At 40.7% G+C, this 24,451-nt stretch overlaps 1 protein-coding gene across 3 annotated transcripts in view; it reads left to right on the top strand.

Moving 5' to 3' along the window:
* The window catches only part of LOC109400937 (cadherin-87A), a 1,070,191-nt gene that overhangs the window by 820,162 nt on the left and 225,578 nt on the right, over positions 1-24,451 (top strand). For all 3 annotated transcript variants that reach the window (XM_062846776.1, XM_062846777.1, XM_062846778.1), the window contains one exon: positions 22,211-22,354. In XM_062846776.1, the coding sequence (XP_062702760.1) occupies positions 22,211-22,354 (144 nt within the window). The remainder of the gene's footprint in view (positions 1-22,210; positions 22,355-24,451) is intronic.

Genomic DNA, 24,451 nt, shown 5'->3' with positions numbered 1-24,451 from the left:
ATTTCTAACTATTTTCTATATATATATATGTATATATATTTTTAAATAACTTTATATCTAGACTAACCGAATTTTGCACTCCTCAGCTTGAAGCTGGGAACTTTCACCTACCTCATCCTTTTACTTATTTTTTGACTTTATTATTTTTTTTTTTTTTGAGAGGTTAGGCTCGGTGAGACTCTAGTTAAAGTTATTCTTTGATTTTTACGCCTTAATTATTCTATTTTTGTGTACATTTATCAATTTTCCTGACTGTATGTGTTTTATTTCGCAATTTGGTTCATTGATTTTTATTATTTTATAGGGTCCAAGATAAAAGGAGTCTAGTTTTCTTCTATTTTCATTTTTTAGATAAACTATGTCGTTAATTTCAACTGTAATAGGGTTTATATTATAATCAAATTCGTCCTTTCTTCTGTATTTATGATCCAAAAGTTTTTGTTTTACTATTTCATGTGACTTGCTTAATTTAAATTTCAATTCGTTTCTATATGACTCAAAGTTGTAAACAGGTTCATTACTATTTTCTAATACGTCTTGTGGAAGAGAAGCGTTTTTGCCAAATATCAATTCAAATGGTGTGTAATTATGGTCTGAATGTGGGGTTGTGTTGTATGCAAATTCGTAGAATTTTGTCCAGTCGTCCCAATCTGATTGGTATTCGTTAGTGAATGATCGCAGGTATTCATTTAAACACCTGTGATTTCTCTCTAACGCTCCAATAGATTGCGGATGGTATGGTGTTGAAAATGTTTGCTTTATTTGGAGTAGTTTGCTAATCTGTTCAAGTACTTCGTTATTATATTCGGTACCTTGATCAGACCGCAATTCAAGGAAATTTCCAAAAGTCAAGATAAAATCTTCGACTAGTGCTTTAGCTATGGTATTTGCTTCTTTGTTTGGAATTGGAATTATTTTTATATATTTCGTGAGGTCGCATTGAATTGTAATGCAATAACGGTTATTTTTATTTGATTTTGGTAAAGGACCTACTGTGTCTATGGATATTACTTCGAAAGCTTTAGATGGTGTTGTAGTTATAACCATCGGTTCTTTTGTATGCTTGATAATCTTATTTCTTTTGCACAATTCGCAGGCCTGGACGAATTGGGCAATAGACCTTTTCATATCGCGCCATCTGTATTTTTCTCGGAGTCTTAAGTACAGTCTAAATTGACCTACGTGTCCTCCAACGGGTGTATTATGATGATTATTTAATAATGTTAGAATTTCTTCTGGGTTATCTATAAAGGTTGGTTCTTTATAAATAATAATTTTTAAATTTTTTAATGTGTTATTAGCTATAGTTTTGAATAAATTCATTGGTATCATTGTAAAAATAAAATCATTTGCCGGCAATGCTAAATTTTTCGCGCTTATTCTTTTTGCAATTTTTTCGATTTCTGGAAGAGCACGCTCGAATGCGTGACTTCCATTTCTAACGTCTTGATGCACTTGTGCAACAATCGTTTTGCAATTTTTCTTCAGTATCATAAATTTCAACGTATTGTCCACTACGGCTGTGCACAGCTTCATCATTTTTCTTGTTTCCGTAGGGCGTTCAGTTTCATATGCAGAGAGGTGATCAGTCTCCTTTTTCACATTTTTAATTTTATTTTCGTTATTATTCTTTAAATTATTTTTAATAAATTTTTGTGCATTACGAGTCATAGACCTTGTATTAACTAACATTACATTTGAGTTTCTTAATTCCTCGGATGTAGTAGCTATTCGCGATAATGCGTCAGCTGCTACATTTTCCTTACCTTTAATATATACAACGTCGTAATCGAATCCTTCAAGATCGATACGAATTCTTGTTAATTTAGAGGTGGGGTTTTTCATTCCGAATAGATACACAAGAGGTCTGTGATCTGTTCGTACTGTAAACCGTCTCCCATACAGGTAGGCTTCGAAATAGTGTATAGCCCAATGTATGGCTATCAGTTCTTTAAGTATAGTCGGTTTGTTTCTTTCGGCTGGAATAAATGTTTTACTTGCAAACGCAATAGGTCGTTCTCCTGCTTCTGAAATTTGGGACAAGACGGCTCCGCATCCGATGTCTGAAGCGTCTGTCGTTAATATGAAATTTTTGGTAAAGTCGGGGTATTGTAATAATCTAGGAGACATCAAGTGTTGTCTCAAAAGATCAAATGCATTTTGACAGTTATCGGTCCATTTAAAAGTAACATTTTTCTTCAGTAATTGGTTTAATGGGTAAGCTATGTCAGCAAAATTTTCGACAAATCTGCGGTAATAGTTGCAAAAAGCAACGAATCTACGCACATCGTCTACGTTTTTGGGAATTGGGTAGTCCCTAATGGCTTTAAATTTTGAGTCATCGGGCAACACTCCCTTATCTGTTACTTTATGACCAAGATAGGTCACTTCTGTTCTCAGAAATTTACATTTGGATAAGTTTAATTTTAAATTATATTTTCTCATTCTTTCGAATACTGATTCTAAATTTGATAAATGATGCTTTAATGAGCATCCAATAATAACAATATCGTCTATATAGATAAATGCACGTTCAGGCGTTAAACCTGCCATAGCAATAGCCATCATCCTTTGAAAACTATTCGGACTAATATTTAATCCAAATGGTAATCGTTTAAACTGATTGTGTCCAGAGTTGGTAGAAAATGCGGTATATTTCCTGGACTTACCGTTTACGGGGATCTGATGAAAACCTGACATCAGATCTAATGTGCTAAAATATTTTGCTCTGCCAAGTTGGTCTAATATACTTTCAATCCTTGGTAGAGGAAATTTGTCGGGCATGATTTTCTTGTTTAGTTGTCTGAAATCAACAACTAAACGCCATTTTTTATCTGAGTTGTCCGACTTTTTCGGGACTAGTAAAATTGGAGAATTGTATGATGAAACTGAGGGTTCTATAATTTCGTCTTTTAACATTTTTTGAACTTGCCTTTCGATTTCTTCACCTTGGGCATGAATAGTTTTATAATTGGGTATGTACACAGGCACATTATCAGTGAGGTTAATGTTCTGCGTATAAAAATTGTTGGTTGACAATTTCTCATCCTCCAAGTTGAAAATATCCTCATACTGGATAATCAATTTTTCCAGTTCTCGTTTAGCTTGTGGAGTAAGATGTTGAGTATCCAAATTTTTTAAAATTATATCTCTTCTAGTGGGCTTGCTCATTGAATAACTTTTGTGTGGTACTACATGAAAATTATCCATAGGTTCCATGAAAGGTTTAAAATCTGAATAAGCAATGTAAACTGCTTTGTCGGTAGTATTGATGAATTTTAGTATCGGTTCTTTAGCTGATATGATCGCGTTACCACAGAAAACTCCAGGTTGAATTTCCTGTGAATGTACAACCATTTCTTCTTGTAAGTTTTGATTTGGAAAATAACGAGTTACTTCATACCGCGGGGGTAAATAAAATTTGTTTTGAAAATTGTCTTCAATTGGTATTGAAATAGATTGATTGTTTACGGTGAATGATAAAATCCATGGTTCATAGTCAATTTTGCATTTATAATTTGACAAGAAATCTCTTCCAATGATTCCGTCTGTAGGAATTGGAAAATCGTTCTGAACAATTTGAAATTTCTGTTGAACTTTCGTACCATCGACTAATATATTAGCGAAAGTACTACCTAAAGAGTGAATTACTGTGTCCCCTATACCTGATATTATGCATTTTTCTTCGGGATAGTAAATTTGAGTGTATTTTACTTTGCTACTTTTGATAATGGATATATCAGATCCTGTGTCGATAATAAAAGTACATTGAGTTTCTGATAAATCTATATTTAAATTAATATAATTGGAGATCGATGCATTTATTGTAAATGTCGACCAAACTGTGTTCCTAAAAAATTGTTTTGTGCAGGTTGTTGCTGTTGCTGTTGATACACTGGTTGTTGTTGCTGGTTAAATGGTTGTGGTTGTTGCTGGTAGACTGGTTGTGTTAACTGTTGAGGAAAGGGTTGTATAGTTTGCTGCATTGGTTGCATATAGTAAGTTGAAGAAGTTTCATATCTTCCTCTTCCTCTGTTCCATTGTCCTCTAAGATTTTGTCCTCGGCCATAATTGCCTCTGAAATTTGAAAATCTTGATTGGCCAAAATTATTTTGTCCAAAATTGTGTTGACCATAACCATTTTGTCTAGAGTTATGAGCAAATGGTCTGTGATTGAAAGTACTATTTCCTCTGTTATTGGTAAATCCGCCACGACCACGGCCGCGCCGAAAATGATTACTATTATTGGCCACAAAAATTTGTGCCATAGAAGACCTTGGTTTTACTTCCTCAGAATAGTTCTCCTGAAGTTTTTGGATTGCTTCGTTTATCCTGGTGAACGTACCGGCCTTTAAAATAAGTTTCGAATCCGTGTGGTCTATTCCATTGATCAGGGATTCAATGCCTATTTTAGTAGCCATTTGATGTGCCTTGTCAGTAGGTATGGTTTCGTCAATGTAGATCGCTGCGAGCTGTTGAGTTAGTTTCTCAACCTGGGTACAAAATTCTTCCATAGATCCCTTTTTCTTCAGGGCACCCAGTTTTGCTTTAATGTTGTCCGAACTTATCTTCGGAGCACATTGGATTTTTAGTTTGTCTAATGTTTCCGTAAGATTTCGTGCACCAGTTATTGACTGACGTGCAACCCCAGTCAGCCTTGTTTTAACAAACTTAAACACTGTTTCGATGGCTGCTGTTTTCTGATCCGCTGTTGCTTCGGCAAATTCTGCATTAACGGTATCCGAAAATAAAGCAACGGTGTCAGGAAAAGAGTGGAGATTGTCTGGAGACCCATCGTAAATTTGTACGAGGGTAGTCCCCAATTTGATATCGACAGTTGGCATTTTCACTTCCTTCTCTTTAATAAGTAATCTTTTTGAAATGATTGCTGCTCTAGCTAATGTCTTAAACTTGGGTTTGATTGTGATTGACTCATTCAGTAATTTAAGTGCTTCTAATGTCACTGCTTTAAGCGCTTCGTATTTCTCACATTCCGTATTCCATACTTCGGGTGAAACGGTTGTCTCTAGTATTAATAATAAAGTTTTGTACTGTTTTAAAAGATTTTTTAAATTTGCCTTCTTTTCTTCTATATTTTCCTTCGATCTTGGTCTTTTAATATTTTTACTAATGTTATTGAATTCCCTTTTTATATCCGTTTCAATCGTGCTTAGCTCTTCACTAAACATTTAATAGGTTATAAAATTAGCAATTAGAAGAAAAGATTCAATATGTTGCTATGTTTAGGAATGAGTTTAAATTCTTGTTTACTTATTAAACCATAATTATTTATAATATATAAGACTCGAAATGTGTTATGTTGGACTTACTCTATTCCTTCGTCCGGGGTTCTTGGTTTCTTCATCCACCTGGTTGGTTGGTATCGCCTGCTCACTTGTCTGATTCCTTGGTTTTGATCTGGAGAGCTTCCCTCGGTGCGAGAGGCTTTTCGTTTCTAGCCACTTCGTTTTCTTGTAATTTTTTATTTAACTCTTTGTGGTAGGACTCGTGCCCTTTCCACGTTTTAAATTGTACACAATATGAGGTACATGTATCTTTTTCTCTGGGTTCTTCTTTTTCTTGTATCACCACTTTAGTCTTGTCCCCCAGTACACTGCTTCCCACACAAAAATATTGCACTTCGTTGTATCGTCCTTGTTGTTCTTGTTGTGTCTCTAACCTAAATGGTCTAAACTTTGTTTTCTTCGTGGGCATGTTGGGGTTAGGTCCCCTTTTTTTTTCGTTAAGATTGCACTAATTATTCACATTGTGTTAGTACAAATCAATCACTGTTTTTCTGTTTATGATCATTATCACTGGTACCATTTTCTTCTTTGTCACTGGTACTGCTGTTGCTTTGCTGCTGTTGTTGCTGGAGTTGTAACTCTCTTATTAGTTCGTCTGCTTCGCGATCCTCATAGGTAAGCGAGACGTAATGAAAGATTTCACCTGTCTGCGCGTTGATTTCATATACGTCGGTCGCTACAAACTTCATTTTTTCTTCCTTTCAATGTTTTTTGAAAATGCATGTGTTTTATCACAACACTTAATTTAATACACAATTGCCATTACACGTCCACCTAAGTTTTTTTCTGACGCTTCCTGATGCGTCATAATCCCTTTATCCGTGGAGATTAACACTGATCCAGATATACTAGGGCAAACTGTTGTCGCGTAGTCTAGGAGCTCTTCCGCTCTTATAGGCCTACGGTTCACTACTACGATATTACTGAAACTTAGTTCCTGAATTTTGTATCTATTATTTGATATTTTTTTCACTTTAACAAAGTCTTCCTGTATAAGCAACTGCAGCACAGTTTTACAAATTCTATTTTGCACTATAATTGTACCTTTCCTTGACAAATTAGCAATTAAGGTTTGAACTTTCTCCATTGTTCTTCTCGTTATCCTTCACCTGACCGCGTTTTTTGCTTGTTGCATTATTATTTTCCAGTGCTGTAACTCTTCTTTTATTGTTACGCACAGCCACCAGATTACGGCTATTAGCACTAACACGATAACTACTAACTTCATCGCAGTTCTTTTTGATCTTATTTTCACTTCACTTGTTTGATAATACGGAGGCAAGTGAAACTGAACGATTGATTGCTTCTTGTGTTTTCATTCGTTCTATGTTGATGATAACGCGATAGACTACGTACACTACTAAAATTATTAGAATGCTTAGCCCGATATATGCTAGCATTGAAGTTGCACTCGCGGTTTTTTCCAAATGTGCGCTTTGCTGCACGTTCGAGTTTATTATTTTGATAATTTCTTCATGTACTTTTGGTGGTGCAGGGGTAGTGTTCTCGTTCCCCATTTTAACTAACTTTTCAATCACATAACGCACAGGTTAGCTTTTCATTAATCATCACGGTGGTTCGTTCACCAATCACTGCGGTGCTGTTCACTAATCACTACTGTGATTTATTTTCACCAATCACTACGGTGCTTTTCACTCATCACTACTGTGGTTTTCACCAATCACGATTATCACGGTTATCACGGTCGAAAATCGCAAATTCGACTAAGTCCGGTCGCCATATCATAGTCTGTCCGGAGACTATGTTTCTTGACGCTAGTTCTTGACTTTAATAACTACCCTTGGTGGAAGCAGTACCTGGAGACCAGGGTGCTAAAGGATGTTTCGGTATGTACAGAGTACATTGAAACGCATAGCATTTGAGTCAGAACTAGACTGACTTGGTACTGGAACCTACGTTCCTTTTATTTGGTTTTCAAATCGATTCTTACAATATAATCAATAAGTGTAAAAAAGATAGATATAGACGCCTGGGGCGGCGGTGACAATATTTCGGCAGTAACATATTTGGGTTTGAAACATGAGCCTTTGCGCATCGTCCAAACGGACGACCACCAACGAGTAGAAGTGTAGTCAGCAGAACATGTGGCGCACTTTGAGTGCCGTGATGCAAAATGCTTACGCATGCTGCACCGAGGCCATCGTTCGCGTCCATGCAGTCCTGACCTATTCCAACGTTCTGTATGTTTTTATTGCTAGTGCTGATAGACAAAAGTAAGATGTTTAAGGGTAAATGCGTGTATAGCACAGGTGGTCAAATCATAGGCTCAACGATAACTTGCAGCTTCTCTGGGCATGCCTTAACGGGTACTGCTCGGTCTCTCATCTTGATCATCGCCACCCTGTACGGCAGACGCATCGGATTTGCATCAGCATCACAGAATAATTACATGAAGCTATTTTCTTGCTCCGGTTTATCTTTTCCTTCAGAGCAGCTTTTGCGGCTCGCAACGGTACTCTTCGTTGTTCTCTCGTCTTTATTGATTTTGTCTCTTTGCATTCGTCTCCTGCCTTTGAAGCAGGATTTACGAAGGTCTCGAAGTGCCGCATTTCAGCAGTCTGCTGGGCGACGCCTGTGGCTTAACGCGATATTTAGCATACTCGCACCAGCACTATCGTTAACTCCTACGTCCTCTAATTCGACCCAGCTTCTTTTCTCAATAAAGCTTCGACAAGAAGCTCTTTGTTGAATTGCTTTGTCTTCCACATTCGATCGCAGAATAGGAAGCAATCAGTGAAGTACTAGATTGAAAGTAGTGAGCTGGATTTTTGTATGGTGTGATGATCAGTTCTCCATTTCTGTAATGAAATGGTACAAACAGTGTGGGTTATATGATTTCTTGATTAATTTGATGCTATTTGAGCAAAAGTTTGGGTAACTGTGTTGTTGTATTATTTATTTCTTGCAACTTCAACAACACAGTTACCCAAAGTTTTGCTCAAACAGCATCAAGTTAGGCAAGAAACCATATAACCCACGCTGTTTGCACCATTTCATCGCAGAAATGGAGAACTGATCATCTCACCATACAAAAATCCAGCTCACTACTTTCAATCTGGTACTTCACTGATTGCGTCCTATTGGCCAGCACCGAACTAAAAGTGATACCAATAATCGATATTCGACCATCCATTCGGTAGGAGCTAGTACTTCCTTCGATAGTCAAGTCTTCGTCGAGCTTTGCTAATGCTTCTAATAGAACACGCCCTCTTGAATTTGTGATGCGGTTGCCCCATTTCGCTCAAACAGTAAAGTCACCAGTGATTACGACTGTCTTCCGGTCGGCTAGCTTGTTGGTTAGCTCATACAGCATGTGGTTTAACTGTTCTTTAGTTCACCTGAGGCACTACTTCTTGGATGGGATACTTCCCCATCGTCCAGATAGCAGCTGTCAACGCCTTATCCGCGTTTCAGCTACCGTCTCCAGCTGATATACGATACGACACAGAGAGGATAGCCACATCGCACTTAGACGTCAATAAGGATGGCCGCAACAGTTGTTGTGCTGTGTCGCAGTAGTTGAGGTTCAGTTGAGTTATCTCCACTGTGGTGTAGTACCTCGCACCTGCTTAAAGGCCAGACATCTAGGGCCTCCTGTTGCGATAGCTTGACAACCTACTCTAGCGACTTGTGACCTTCCTAATCGCAGCTTCTGCACAACGTTCTTCTGTTCATTGCCTTCCAGCCAGGTGGCCGTTTATCAAACACCTGGAGCATCCTTCTGGTTACTGGAAGAACCTCAGTGGGCATACTGAACTACCGAATAGGATTTTGTTGGTTGTTATTGCTTTGTTGGTTGTGTCTATCGGATGCTTTATTGATGCTGCCTGCGTTCTGAACGAGCCTCTTCTCAAACGTACCGTTACTTCCACGCATTTCGTAGTGCTCCGGCCGGAAATAGGGATATTTATCTCAAGAAATTCAGACTAAAAATTTTTAACCTAAAACTCTTGCAAGTTTTCAAACTACTATTGATACTTAATTTTTCAGACATTTCTTCAATATTTCGCTATTTTTTCCTACATTTCTTTCCAAGAATTGCGTTTAAAACTCTTCTAATTTTCTAAGAAATCGGGGAGAGATTAACAACAATCTTTATTTGGCATCTCTGGGCTATTTATTTTACAGAGATTTAGATTCCTTGGTGAATTTACACGGGAGTTCTTCCAAAATTCACGCGAAGATCCAAAATTTCTAGTAAACCATCTTAAGCAATTGAAAAAACTGACTACCTAGTTCCAATGGAATATACATTAGTATGGGACTCGCTTGTATGGAAAAAATAAATCCTCGCTCCAGTCGACTTTTTTGATTCCATTTAGGTCCCATATGAACTGTACAAAATTTCAGCGCAATCGGTGAAACTATAATTTAGCGCAAGCGGTTCAAAGTTTTCATAGGATTTACTATGGGAAAAGTTGCACTTTCAAATAAAAATTCCCAGAGGTCGCCCCTTGTCTCCTTAATTCAAATCGATCAACGTTTCTTGTAGAAAAATCATTTATGAAACTTTCCTTCGAAGACCGCAAAACGATTGGATGCTCGTGGAAAAAGTTATTGATTTATTACCGATTAGTGATCCAACGAACGGCTTTTTGTTTTGTTTTATCAGCAGCACTGCTGCTGCCGTTGTAGCATGGGGTGGCGGGAGGCATCACCACCCCCAGAAACAGCAGCAGCCAAGGCAGCAGGTACAGTGCTGCTAATAAAACAAAACAAAAAGCCGTTCGTTGGATCACTAATCGGTAATAAATCAATAACTTTTTCCACAAGCATCCAATCGTTTTGCGGTCTTCGGAGGAAAGTTTCATAAATGATTTTTCTACAAGAAGCATTGATCGATTTGAATTAAGGAGACAAGGGGCGACCTCTGGGAATTTTTATTTGAAAGTGCAACTTTTCCCATAGTTAATCCTATGAAAACTTTGAACCGCTTGCGCTAAATTATAGTTTCACCGATTGCGCTGAAATTTTGCACAGTCGATATGGGACCTAAAAGGAATCAAAAAAGTCAACTGGAGCGAGAATTTGATAATTGTCCCATACTAATATACATACTTACCTTACCGATCAGGCTGAGGCCGGGGTGGCTTCTGCTGTACATAGTAGCCGCCTCCATTCCACTCGGTCCATGGCTGTTTGTCTCCGCACTCTGCGTAGGGTCCGCAGATCGTCCTCCACTTGGTCGACCCATCTAGCTCGCTGTGCTCCACGTCTTCTTGAACCGGTCGGATGACTCTCGAGAACCATTTTAGTCGGGTTGCTATTCGACATCCTGATGACATGACCCGCCCACCGTAGCCTCCCGATTTTCGCGGTATGGACGATGGTTGGTTCTCTCAGCAGCTGATGCAGCTCGTGGTTCATTCGCCTTCTCCAAGTCCCGTATTCCATCTGCACTCCGCCGTAGATGGTACGCAACACCTTTCGTTCGAAAACTCCAAGGGCGCGTTGGTCCTCTGCACGTAGGATCCATGTTTCGTGCCCATAGAGAACGACCGGTCTAATCAGCGTTTTGTAGATGGTTAACTTCGTGTTACGGCGAACTTTATTCGATCGTAGAGTTCTGCGGAGTCCAAAGTAAGAACGATTTCCTGCCACGATGCGCCTCTGATTTTCTCTGCTGGTGTCGTTGTCGGCGGTCACCAGTGAGCCAAAGTATACGAATTCTTCAACCGCCTCGATTTCATCAACGTCGATATAAATTCGGGGTGGCGGGCGTGGTGATTCCTCCCTGGAGCCCTTTGCCATCATGTACTTTGTCTTCGACACATTAATGACTAATCCGATTCGTCTGGCTTCACTCTTTAGTCGGATGTACGTTTCCGCTATCGTCTCAAATTTACGAGCAATAATATCAATATCATCGGCGAAACCAAGCAGCTGAACGGACTTCGTGAAAATCGTCCCACTCGTGTTTATCCCCGCTCTTCTTATTACACCCTCCAAAGCAATGTTGAGCAGCAAGCACGAAAGACCATCACCTTGCCGTAACCCTCTGCGAGATTCGAAGGGACTCGAGAGTGTCCCTGATACTCGAACTACGCACATCACTCGATCCATCGTCGCCTTGATCAACCGTATCAGTTTATCCGGGAATCCGTATTCGTGCATAATCTGCCATAGCTGTTCTCGATCGATTGCATCATACGCCGATTTGAAATCGATGAACAAGTGATGTGTGGGCACGTTGTATTCGCGGCATTTCTGCAACACCTGGCGGATGGCGAACATCTGATCCGTTGTGGCGCGTTCACCCATAAATCCAGCCTGATATTGTCTCACGAACTCTCTTGCAATCGGTGATAGACGGCGGCATAAAATTTGAGAGAGTATCTTGTAGGCAGCGCTCAGTAGTGTGATCGCGCGGTAGTTCCCGCAATCCAACTTGTCGCCCTTTTTGTAGATGGGACACACGATACCTTCCATCCATTCCTTCGGTAATACTTCCTCCTCCTAAATCTTGGTAATGACCCAGTGTAGTGCTCTCACCAGTGCTTCTCGTGAGAGTGTTTTGAGTTATCAAATAGTATCAAATAATATCAAATAATCCTTAATAATCTTCATAACATGTGCTGTGCATTTATTTGCATTAGTCGACCAATACTCATGAAAATTGTCCAACAAAGTACATTCCTGTATGTATGCAAGCTGAATTATTGTTGTATTGTGAATTAATAGCATACATTCTTGCTTACAGATAGCTTCTGTAGTTTAGGGAAAATTTTACCTATTATAATCGGAGGAATTTGGCACTCTCAGTCTTACAAAATCAAACGATTTATTTTAATCTGCCCGGCGTTTCGGCCATGGGATGTGGCCTTTTTCAAGGGAAAATTGGTCTATCGTTTTCGTCCTAAATTGTCTGTTTTTGTGGTTGTCGGTTGGTCATGATCATGATTTTGAAACAGTCGTTGGTTAGATCAAGTAGTACTGTGAAAAGTTGATGGAAAAAGTTACCACAAAATCACCACAAAAAAGCCCAGATCATGACCAACCGACAACCACAAAAGCAGACAATTTAGGACGAAAACGATAGACCAATTTTCCCTTGAAAAAGGCCACATCCCATGGCCGAAACGTCGGGCAGATTAAAATAAATCGTTTGATTTTGTAAGACTGAGAGTGCCAAATTCCTCCGATTATCATAGTTCCAGTCGTTCGCCAAAAACAATTACCTATTATATTAACCATGAAAATTAAACTCGCCCATATCACCCTAAAATTGATGAAACTTATGTCAAAATAAATTTCACATGTCAAAGACAACACAAAAGCATAAACCAAGAAGCAAAACGTGTGAAAACTTGGCGAAATTTTGATGTTTCAGAATTAATTGCTAAGTGGATCTTTTATTCTGTCATACCCAATTTTTAAACAATTTCCCCAATCTCATCAGAAATCATTTTATTAGCATTAGCATTAGCATTAGCATTAAGCAAGTCGCACAAATTCGTAGGTGGTACAGCCCTGGATCGCTGTTATGAGGGTTGCATCCTTCCTGTCCGTTACCAAAGCACAAAGATTTGGGACTAATCTCTGACTCTTAGACAAGATTGACGCAATCCTCCAACGGTCGAGTGCTGTCCTGGCCACGTCCTTGCGACAGCTGAGGAATGGGAAAGGAAGATTAGTTGGACACCTATGAAAGTACATAGAGACCTCTACAGTCTTTCAGGCCTAGGCGTTTCAGAAATCATTTTATTCCTCAAAAACCAAAACTTTTTCATCACAGATTACTGAAACAATGTGAAATGGATGTAGTGTATTCATTAAAATATATATTTTATTTATCATTGTTGCATGTATTTATCAGTAGAAAATAGAGAATAATGTAGTACTGTATAAGAAACTGAAAACACTGGGCGTTTTTTCATCTACCGTCCGGGTTCTTGAGTATTCCGCCGCGAGTTATAACGAGAAAATTTGGAGTGTCCGCCGAAAGAAATATCGAAGGCCGATTTGTCGATCCAGTTAGTAATTCAGAGTCTTACATTTATCAGCATCCAGTATCCAATTGTTGAATACTAGCATTACTGCCAGATTTTTTTCTTCGATTTCAGGGGAGTTTTAAGGGCGTTCCAGTGTCAGGGGTATTCCAGATGGTCTTAGGCGCTGTCCATAAACTACGTAGTCTCATTTTTGGCCATCTCAGACCCCCTCCATCTCGCAGACTTTTGTCCACACAAAATTTTCGAAATTTGTATGGTGCGTAGATTTTGGCCAGAGAAACCTCCCCCTTCTTAGTCAATGTAGTTTATGGACAGGCCCTTAGGGGGTTTCAGGAGCATTCCATGCGTGTTCCAGGGATTTCAGGGACATTGCGAGTGGTGTTCCAAGGAGATGCCAGGACATTTCAGGGGGTTTCAGGATCTTTTTGGGGGGATTCAGGTGCGTTTAAGGGGATTTCGACAGAAATAATGAGTGTTCCAAGGACATTACAGGGGATTTCAGAGACATTCCAGGGCACTTCAGCAGCGTTCCAGAAGCTTAAGAGGCGTTTCATGGCGCTGCAAGAGGTTTCAAGAGATCTCAAGAGGTTTCAGGGTTCTTAAAGAAGTTTTCAGAGGCCTTCCAAGGCGTTTTAAGGGCTTTCGTTAACATTCAAGTTGATTTCAGTGGCGTTACAGGGGTTTCAGAGTTGTTCCCGCTGATTTATTGGTGCTGCAGGAGTGTTCCAGGGATCTCAATGGTCCCAAGGTTCTCAAGCGCATTCAGAATAGTTCCAGGCATGATTTAGGTGGATCCGAGAGGTTTCAGATGCGTTCTAGGATGTTCTAGGGGTCTCAAGGAATCACAGAGACGTTCAGGGGATTTCAGGAGCGTCCCTTCAATACAGCGGAAATTCCTTCAGAACCCTCTTCAACTTCCCTGAAAAGCCTTAATACGCCTCTAAAATATACCCGAAACCCCCCTTAGAAGATCCGTGGAATCCATGCGAAACCCTTCTGAAGCTTCCATGAAACCTAATGAAATTTGTAACACACTAAAACCCTAGCTAAAACCTCTTTACATGCAGGTTATTTTTGCACAATTTTAATTTATAAACGTTTTGCATGCCCTGCATAAAAAGAGGCAAAGTCATTTAGAACCAATTAATGCATAAGGAAAATCAATAATAACGGTAACTATTGCAACGGTGCCCAGGGAGTGTTTATGAAGAAGCGCAAAGGGAGGTTACAGGGGCGTTTCAAGGGGTCCCATGGGGTCCCAGTGTAACCCGACAGCCTTGCGAGTTTCCCGGTGACAAGTAAAAATGGCTTAAGCGCCACTCCCGAGGGAGACCACTTAGCAAGATTGATGGTTGCCCGACCTTATTGAGACCCTTCAGGGTAGGGTTCAAGTTTTTCCCAAATGAATGGGCGGGAAACGAGCTGGCTGATCAGGGAAACGAAATGCCTCACGACCGAAGTCGTGCAATTAAAGAAATTGGTGTACGTGAAATTGATTTCCGCCGGCGACAAAGTAAAACTCGCGACGGTTATCATCACGGGAAAACAAGACCCAAACACCTCGAACGAATCTTCGTTCGATTGAAGAAATGTCCCTCGGTTGGATTCAGGGCCAACCTCCCCAGAAAATTATCTCAAAACCTAAAAAAACGACCGGAAACGTGAAATCCCTTCTACATTTACCTCTCTAGATCTCTCCCATTAAAAATAACGACTCAACGACACTTATGCACAAACTACCCATTTATTCGATCGCATTGAAAACCAATTCCATATCTATTTCAGTTCATTTATTACAATTTCCATCCCTTTGCTTCTTCTACTTTATCGATATCAATTCATTTAACCTAGGCCTAGCTAATTCATTCCCTCTTTGCTCTCTAACCTCTCTCTTCTCTTTGTCGTGCGGTCAATCTAACGTGCGGTGCGACTTTCGGTGTTTATTTGCAAAAAACGTGCAATTTATAGCAGCCGACTACTTCGCATAAGCAGGCGAACGGTAGGGCGCGGAAAAAAAGATCGGTGGGGCCACGCTAGCGGTTTGACCAGACTAGGGGCGAAATTCACCATGCGCATGGGAAAGGAAAAAAGAGTACTCACGGTTTGTAACGTTACTGGTGTGGAGGCATCGGCGGTTGCTTGTGGCTACTGCTGGCGAGTCACGTGGTTGACACGCGGTGACTCCTGCTCCCTCTGCTACGGGATCATGCGGTGGTCGTGCTCCACGGCGCCTCACACGAGGTTCGTGGTCTTCTCCGACGGGATACAGCCGTCGATTCACTGGTCGTCACCAGCGGTGGCGTCGAGGTAGCGAGCGTGCTCCTCACGCGGGGGACTCCGGTTCGAAACCGGTCGGTGCTCGCTTGAAAACTTTTTCTTCGAAAACTTGACTGATCTACTCTTTCACGGTATGGTTGCCGATCCGAAACCGGACTACGTGTTGCCGCCCTGCCAAGGGCGCGGTAATGACGTTCGCTTCCCTCTCCGGCCCACGTGTATCGCCGGGCCAAACTCCGAAGCTGGAAAGCGGGGTCGAAAACGGTCGCTGACTTTGGGGGTGTGGTGTGACGGGCCTCGCAACTTGCCACGAACCTGTTCAAAAAATGCCGTTGCACGACACGTGATTTATTTGCACTATTTGCACATATTAAAACACCTTCATTACCTGTCGCATCCAAGGTTCAACACTCCCCGAGCAGAGGGGAATATCAAACTAATAACTATCAAATCACATAATCTGTTTTTATATCTTGTTTTGTTATTATTAACTTATCAAGGCATAAGTTTTCCATAACATGTTTTGTTTGACAATCTTATTTTGTTATGATCAAGCTATTGATATACACCCATAAAACAATATTTTAATCATATGTTTTGTTATGGAACAAATTTTATTATTATACTATTGAGAGTGTACAAATATTTAATAAACAATAGCACAACAATAACAAGTTTTGAAATTGAAACTACATCATTCAAGATTTTGTTTACAACCCATTGTATACAGCATACCTTGTGTATGATTTAATTAGTTCCTCTAATTAGGACTGAACGAGCATTTCAGTTTATTATTTTGTAAACACTTCGATAATTATGACCTGTTTTATGTTCCTTTTTTAGTATTTAGTTACGTACACTGTAGTGCATAATTGATCGGACAAACGCCGATTTTTATACAAAATGGCCATGTTTGAGATGCTGTAACTATGATTTGCTTTGGTGGATTGAGCTGAATTTTTGACACGGAACTACTAATATGCAGAATTTTACGTGTACAAAGTACAAAATGTTTTCATTCACAGGCCTGGGCGTGACAAGGCGTTGAAAAATGTGCAAAAGTGATCGGACAGCGGTATCCGTTTGATTTACACGCGTGCCGCTGTCCGAACTTTTACTATGTGACATTAAACTAATCATAACTAATTTTGCCTTCGGATTGTTATCAATATCTTTCAAATAACAACATTTGTTATTGAAATATTTCCCAAATTCATTGTTATTATGTTGTTATCGAACTTACAAAACATGTTATTAAATTGGTCTTCCAGGAACATTTTTTTGTTATGATTTTTGTTATTTTGCCGCTTATGACAGCTAAGTTTATAACATAATTTGTTAACATGAAAATAACTTATTTCATTACCCAGTTATTTTGCCAAAATAACACATTTTCTTATGCTGTTGTTATTCCCTTCTGCTCGGGTCGCACTCAAAAACCGCCTAATCGCACAACGCACTAATACGGCACTAGACTTTGCCTAACTAGCTATTGGAGGGAATTTGGGAGAAAATCTAAATTAGAAAATTTCAAAGTAATTTCACGTTTCACTAAGTTCACTTTGAACCTCACACCACGGCGCGGAACTTTACTGGGACCGATCTCGCCTCTTCCGCAGTCCAGAACGAAGTGGACGAGTCAAGTTCTAAGATCCTCAGAATAGGCGCGAGATATGAAAATCTTCGTCGCCGGAAATAACGCGAAATCCACGAAGTGGAATTTCGCGAAGGTCAAAAATCGCCTTCACACACACCACTTTCTCTACCCGTCCGGAGAAAGCATTCCATTTCCCTCTGAAGACCCGATCAATCAACTCGTATCCCTCCCGAACATCAATAAAAGAATTGAGGGGTCAACGATACTTGAACCCCGGTCGATGCCCGAAGCACAGACTCGATTTTAGATTTGGCTGTCGCTTTACGCTCGGCGCCAGAATTACACAGGGCACTCATTCTGTTTTTGGTATGCGGAGTGGAGCAAATGAACACATGAACTCTTATTCGATTTCACTCAACTTGAGTGGAATATTTACAGGGGGTAATTCAATGGACTATATCATATTTTGTACAACTTCATTTATTAGTTCATCTTATAATTCAAATATTCGTGGTACCGCCACACCAGTTGGGTACCAGGAGATCTCAGGGGGGTCAGAGGGTTTTTCGAAAGAGTTATTTCAGAGGATTTTCGATGGGTTTTTAGGTACCTGTAGTTTTCGGGGTTTTCCGAGGATCTCACGTGCGTTACACGGTATCCGAGTGAGTCTAAAGGGGGTTTCGAAGGCATTTCAGGAAGTATCAGAGCATTTTCGTCGGGATTCAGACGCATTACGTAGGCGTTTTCGGGGATGTCTCAGATGCGTTACATGGGGCCCGAGGGGGTTTAAGGGGGATTTTGGAAGCATTTAAGAAAGCTTTATAGCATTTACGGCGGAATGCAGAGGCGTTACGGAGGAGTTTTCGGGGGTTTCGGAGCGTCTTAGGTGCGTTCCATGGAGTCCGAGGGGATCTTGGAGGCATTCCTGGAAGTCAGTGTTGCATTTGAACGCGATCAATTTGCGTTCATGTCCAAATTCGGCACGCTGCGATCAGAACGATTTGAACATTGTTCAGTTCAAAACTTGGAACGCGTGCGAGCTCGAAATTGAACGCACCTTGAACAATGAGCAAGAACTGCACCAGAATAATGCCAACATGCTAACATGGTATCCTGGTACCCGCTAAACTGAAATGGTCATATTTCTGCCATTTTTTCGCCAAATCTTGCAATCTTGGGCTCATTGGATTCAGAATCTGACCTTCTATTGTGAGGGGGAACCGGTCCGGTCACCGTGGATTGCGGATAATCCTTTCGGTGCAGAATCTGAATGCCCGATGCCACAATGTCCTAAGTCGTATGGCGCATTTTTCCGTGCAACAACGAGTGTATGCGTCACAAAGTCCTAGGAGCGAAGGCGTTAGGAGCAGGGTTGTGCAGTTTCAGGATGGTCAATGTCGAATGACACTCGCTCTAACCATCACTTCATACGACAAACGCAGTCCATCAAAACATAATCGATTCACGCAAAAGCCATTCAAGCCAACCCTCGTTCAATGCAGAGTCAACCACATCCAACAGCAGCGATCGTCTCTTGTTTTCGAACCACACGATGAAACACCGAAGCGAGTTTTTGTTCTACGCTTTGCATTCTATTCATAGGGCGTGCTATGTTTGTGTTTTCTGCGCCATGCAATACTACTTAACAAATTGACCCTCATCCTGGCATTTTCAGGCGAGAGTCACCCAGCAGTGAGTGAAATAGCTCTGCGTCGGAACGACGGTTAAGAAGCGTTCGGCTACTCAAGAGATTTGCAGAGAAAGAGCGTGGCGGCGGCAGCCACCGTATCAATGCGTTCGTCTCGAATGTGTTCGATAGCAGCATAGAGACGGTCGGCTGTAGCGTTGATGGAGGAAGAAGGGAAATGTTGATGTTGCGGCTTTTTTGTGTTATGATGGTAATAATGCACAAGACTGGTTAGGAGGATATGATGACGCATCCAAGCATCCAAGGACCGAGGCGTTGTCACCCCGGACGTTTCGATCCGCTCCCTTCCCAACCCCACAATCACGACCACAATGCAATGTATATACGTATTACTAATATGGTGTTATGTGGTACAGTAAAGGGCCATGTTCCATGAAGTCTGATTTCTACGGAGCTCTGGACGACTGGACCGATTCATTAGCTTTACATATCGATAAAATAGTGCATTAGAACATTGAGCCGAATGGGGATCTGAACGGACGTTCTTGAGCAGTGAAAATCTCTGACACGCAAGTTCAATGTTTACTGCGTTCACGTTAAAAAAATTGAACGCGTTCAGATCATTTTTGGCTCGCGTTCAGTTCAAATGCAACACTGTTGGAAGCTCCAGAGGATTTTCAGAGACCCCATTACAATATCTTTTAAAGCGCCTTTGAAATGCTCTTTGGTTCAAAGATGTTCTTGAAACACCCTAATACGACCCTGGCTGAAATGCCTCGAAACGCCCCTGAAACCGCCCCTATCAAAACACCTTCAAAATCGTCATAATCAATTTGAAATGCCTCTGAAACTCCCTTTGTACGCCTTTAATAGGCTTCATTCTTGAAACCCACCTAAAATCCTTTGAAATGCCCCTTAAATGCTTTCAAACGCCCCTTAAACCTCTAGGAACGCCTATAAAATGTTCCTGAATCAGCATTAAACTCTCTGATATTACTCTGAAATATATTGAAACGCTCATCAAACCCCATGCAACGGCCTTTAAAGGCTCCTGAGAACCCCTGAATTGTCCCTGAAACCTCTTTAATATTATTGAAATGCTCTGGATTCCCCGTAATCCTATTGAAACGCCCTCAAATCCTGACAGAACGCTTTTCAAAGGCTCCTAAAATCCTCTGAAACAACTCCCTGAAATAGCCCTGTAGCCCCTTGGAACCCCCTTTTTTGGGCTCTCTGGGAACCTCCTGGAAACCCTCTTAGTCCCACCTCAAATGCCCAGGAGCAAGACCTGTTTTCGCGAATAAGATTCCCTCGTTAAAGCCCAAAACATGATTTGTGCACAAATTTACCACTTTTTCTGCCTTTTCCAATTTATGCATCCTCCAGCCATGTGCACAAAAAGAGGTTCCAGTGTAGATAAATAAAAATTTCAACTACCTAGTGTGAGAATCGGTCAGTATTAGGATGAGCTAGCTTAATGATACATTCAACATTAGAGTTCCCGACCTCCGTTACATTTATTATTAGGGTAAGAAATCAAACTTTGAACTAGTCAAATTGTAATCTTAATTTGAACCATTTAAAAATTCATTAAAACGACGTACTTTTCAGGCAAATATTGTCCCGAAAAAGATGTTAAACAGCTTTCCGTAATATAACCTGATAACATGGACTTTAAAAGCATTGAAAAAAGCGTTTTTGTCATGGAAAACAGGCAATTGAAAAATCACTGTGATTTCACCCATTTCCCCCAAGAGAAAGCACATTTTCGGTGCACTCGTACAGCTCATGCATTGTATCACACGCAATATGTGAACACGTCAAATGAAAGCTTATTTATCGTAAAATCGACCAACCGAATAATATTCCGCATTATTTGTCCTAAAATTATCAAATTTAAGTGATTCTTACATGGAGAATGTTATCTTAAGGTGAAACATCAAGAAAGACCATTGCAATTTCGCATACAAACTTTAGAGGCACAAATCTGACGAACGAAGCATCGAACCAAGTCGCACTTGATTATCCTGGCTTTGCTCACTTGCAAAAAGAGGCAGCTTTTCCAAATCGACCGCATCTGTTTACGAATTTTTAAGATTTGTGCTCTTGAAAACGTGAGTAGGGGTCCAACTCGGCCATTGTGGCAGCCATATTGGTACTCTCTGAAGTTTCTCCTTAAGTTGAACCATTTGTAATCTAAATTTGAACTAGTAAACGGTGGTGAGCTTCTAGTGTTGGCCTGTAGATTGCGCTAGTGGTTGCTTTGTTTACTCTTGGGGGATGAAAAAATCCAAATTTAGTTTCCAAATTCCTAAAGAATTCCGAACATTCTGAGTTGAAATTCCACTGCCTTATGAAAAATAGGTATGAGAATTAGCAGATTCATGTGATTTTTCATTGTTTAGCATGGAATTGGCTGTTTTGGGAGTTGCTCGAGCTGCTGCCGCCAGTAGTTCAAATTAAGATTAAAATTGGTTCAAATTATGATTACGATGGTTCAAATTAAGATTAAAATCATTGTTGATGAAAAATCAAATATTTTAATGAAATTCGGTGCAAATACAAAGTTTTTACTATTTAACAGAAAGCTTATACCCGTGGCTTTCATGTGCATACAATTTTGCCGTAGTAAATTATTCCCATGTGGGAGAAAAAATCACTTAAAATTTGCACTGCTTCAGAAAGCTGCAATTTGGTTCAAATTTTGATTACCTACCCTATTTAAGGGAGTTCAGGTTCAATGGGAAATGTAAGCAAACAATCTTTGAATATTTTCCTATACCGTGGAATAATGCACGGATAAAAATCAAACCATGAGATCTTTCCTGTACTATTTTAAACTGTCCCTGAAGTGTAAAGGTTATATGGCCGTCAATGTGGCCCTCAATGAAGTGGGGGTTCGTCTATAACAGATTTAAAGGTTTTTTCATACATAGGCTCTAATTTACTCATGTTGAATTACTCAGCTATGAGTTGTGTGGTGCTATTTCAACCTTTTACCGAATTATATTTGTTTTTGCTTTGAGTTCAGAATATTCCTACCAAAATTCGCCAATTAAGCGCCCACATTCACCAGACCGGAACGCCATCCGGCCTGCACCGGGAACACTTTTTTCGGCATCAAATTCGTGGAAACCACTTCTGCTGTATTTGCCTACGAGAGGGAAATATTTTTTGCACCTTGCTTTGCCTTCTCGGTTCATCACATACGAAAATATTATTTTTGAAGAGCATTTGATTCGTGGAAAAAGCACCACTCCAGCAAAAGTGGTACCGCGTTCAACAGCTGAATATTTGATGAGTCGAGTTGAAAATCAATAGAATTGCCGCGGTCCGAGCTTGAATTTTCACAAGTTAACATGTACCTATCGAATGAATTAAAAATATTCCCTCGTTTTCCTTTTTTCAGGACCAGGACACCCTGTCCTTCTCGGTGACCATCAAGGATCGCGTCAGCTCCACGGGAATTGACTCCGAGAACGACAACGTGGTCAACGTTCCCATCACGATAATTGTCCTGGACGAAAACGACAACCCACCGGAGTTTCGCAATGTAAGTATCGAGAAAAACCGGGGAAAAGGATACCAGCTGGGAGGGGTAAATTCATTATGATTCAATCAATGCGCGGGGGCGTTGACAACGGATCCTGGAATCGCTTGAATCGAAAAGCGTCCCACTACCGTGTGCCTCGACGTCGTCGTCGTCGTCGTCGTCGGTTAACGATGTGAGCGGTGAGTGAGTGGTTGATTGATCACTTTGGGGTTGGCACACGTCCGAATCAATTATCGCTTCAATGGAAAACCCGGGAGTCTCATCATCGAAAAGTAACAATTAAAACAACCTCACCTCATCATCGCCGGCTCGCCTTCGCCTTCAGCCCCGCCATCGCCAACCATCGAACTCATTCAACCATCGCCGGGGTACCAATTAAACCGAGCACCCATCACCACCAATGAATGGCATGGCGGCGATGCCGATTCATGTTCGTGGCAAAATCCATTTCCGGCGAGTCTTCAACACGTCGTCAGTCGGCGTCGTCGTCCAGCTGGAGCGCCTGAATCCCGGCAGCCAGACCGAGGTTTGCCGCTGGCAGGAAGTAATTTTTCAATTTTGCTCCTGTTCTGACTGATGGACGGCGGTGAAGAGGGCGGAAGCAAGGAGACGCTGGCGAGTACTATTTAATTTGCTCGTTCCTAATTGTTATTCAAATGATGTAATCCTACGGGCGGTGACGGCGGCGGTGGGCTGAGAGGGGAGTTTCCGGAGAGGTGGTGGCAGAGCTATCGGGAAAGGGTTTTTCCTGGGAGTTGTTCGTTCCCTGCGCGGAATGGAGAGTTGCTGGCTGCTAGAGAGAGTTTCTTCATGTTTCTCGCACCAGCTGAATCAGTGTGGCTGGCCCTGTCATGTTTGCTTCCGGATGCTGCAAATAATGAAGTATGCGCGAGTTTTGAGGGTGATAGGGATACCTATTCTGTTTTTTCTACCAGCAGGAATTCCATAAGAAATTCCAATGAAATTCTAACAGAATTTCAAGAGGTAGGAGGGAGTTCAAACGGAATTCAAAAGGAATTCTAGTAAAACTTTGAACGGAGTTGTAGGAGAATTATTAAGAAATTCCAGGAAAAAATCGAATGGAGTTTCAGAAGAAATTTTAAAGAAATTCTAGGAGAAATTCCAACGCGATTTCAGGAAGAATTCCAACGTAATTCCAGGAGAAAATCCAATAGAATTTCTGGAGGAATTCCAGCGAGTATTCCAGCGGAATTCCATGATACATTCCATTAGAATTTCAGGAAGGATTCCTACGAAACTCCAATAGGAATTTCAATGTAAATGAAGAAGGAGTTCCAATGCAATTCTTTGAGAAATTCCAATGAAATTAAAATAGAAACTCAAGGAGAACATTCAATGAAACTCCAACAAAATTGAATGAGAATTGATAAATTCTAACAGAAGACTATTAGCAACTCAAGGAGAACCTTATGAAATTCCAACGAAATTCTAGGAAGAATTCCAATGAATATCGAGGATGAATTCCAGCGGAATTTCATGAGAAAATCCAACATCAGTCCAGGAGAAATTCCGATGGAACTGCAGAAGAAATTCCAACGAAATTCCGACGAAACTCCAGGAGAAAGTCCAACGAAATTCCAGGAAATATTCCAACGGAATTCCAGAAGAAATTCCAACGAAATAACAGGATGAATTCTCAGTAGGAATTCCATCGGAATTCCAGTAGGAATTCCATCGGAATTCCAGTAGGAATTCCATCGGAATTCCAGTAGGAATTCCATCGGAATTCCAGTAGGAATTCCATCGGAATTCCAGTAGGAATTCCATCGGAATTCCAGTAGGAATTCCAGTAGGAATTCCAGTAGGAATTCCAGTAGGAATTCCAGTAGGAATTCCAGTAGGAATTCCAGTAGGAATTCCAGTAGGAATTCCAGTAGGAATTCCAGTAGGAACTCCAGTAGGAATTCCAGTAGGAATTCCAGTAGGAATTCCAGTAGGAATTCCAGTAGGAATTCCAGTAGGAATTCCAGTAGGAATTCCAGTAGGAATTCCAGTAGGAATTCCAGTAGGAATTCCAGTAGGAATTCCAGTAGGAATTCCAGTAGGAATTCCAGTAGGAATTCCAGTAGGAATTCC

Source organism: Aedes albopictus, chromosome 1, assembly GCF_035046485.1.
Source record: "Aedes albopictus strain Foshan chromosome 1, AalbF5, whole genome shotgun sequence".
NCBI lineage: Eukaryota > Metazoa > Arthropoda > Insecta > Diptera > Culicidae > Aedes > Aedes albopictus.
This window is presented reverse-complemented; position numbering and strand designations above follow the sequence as displayed.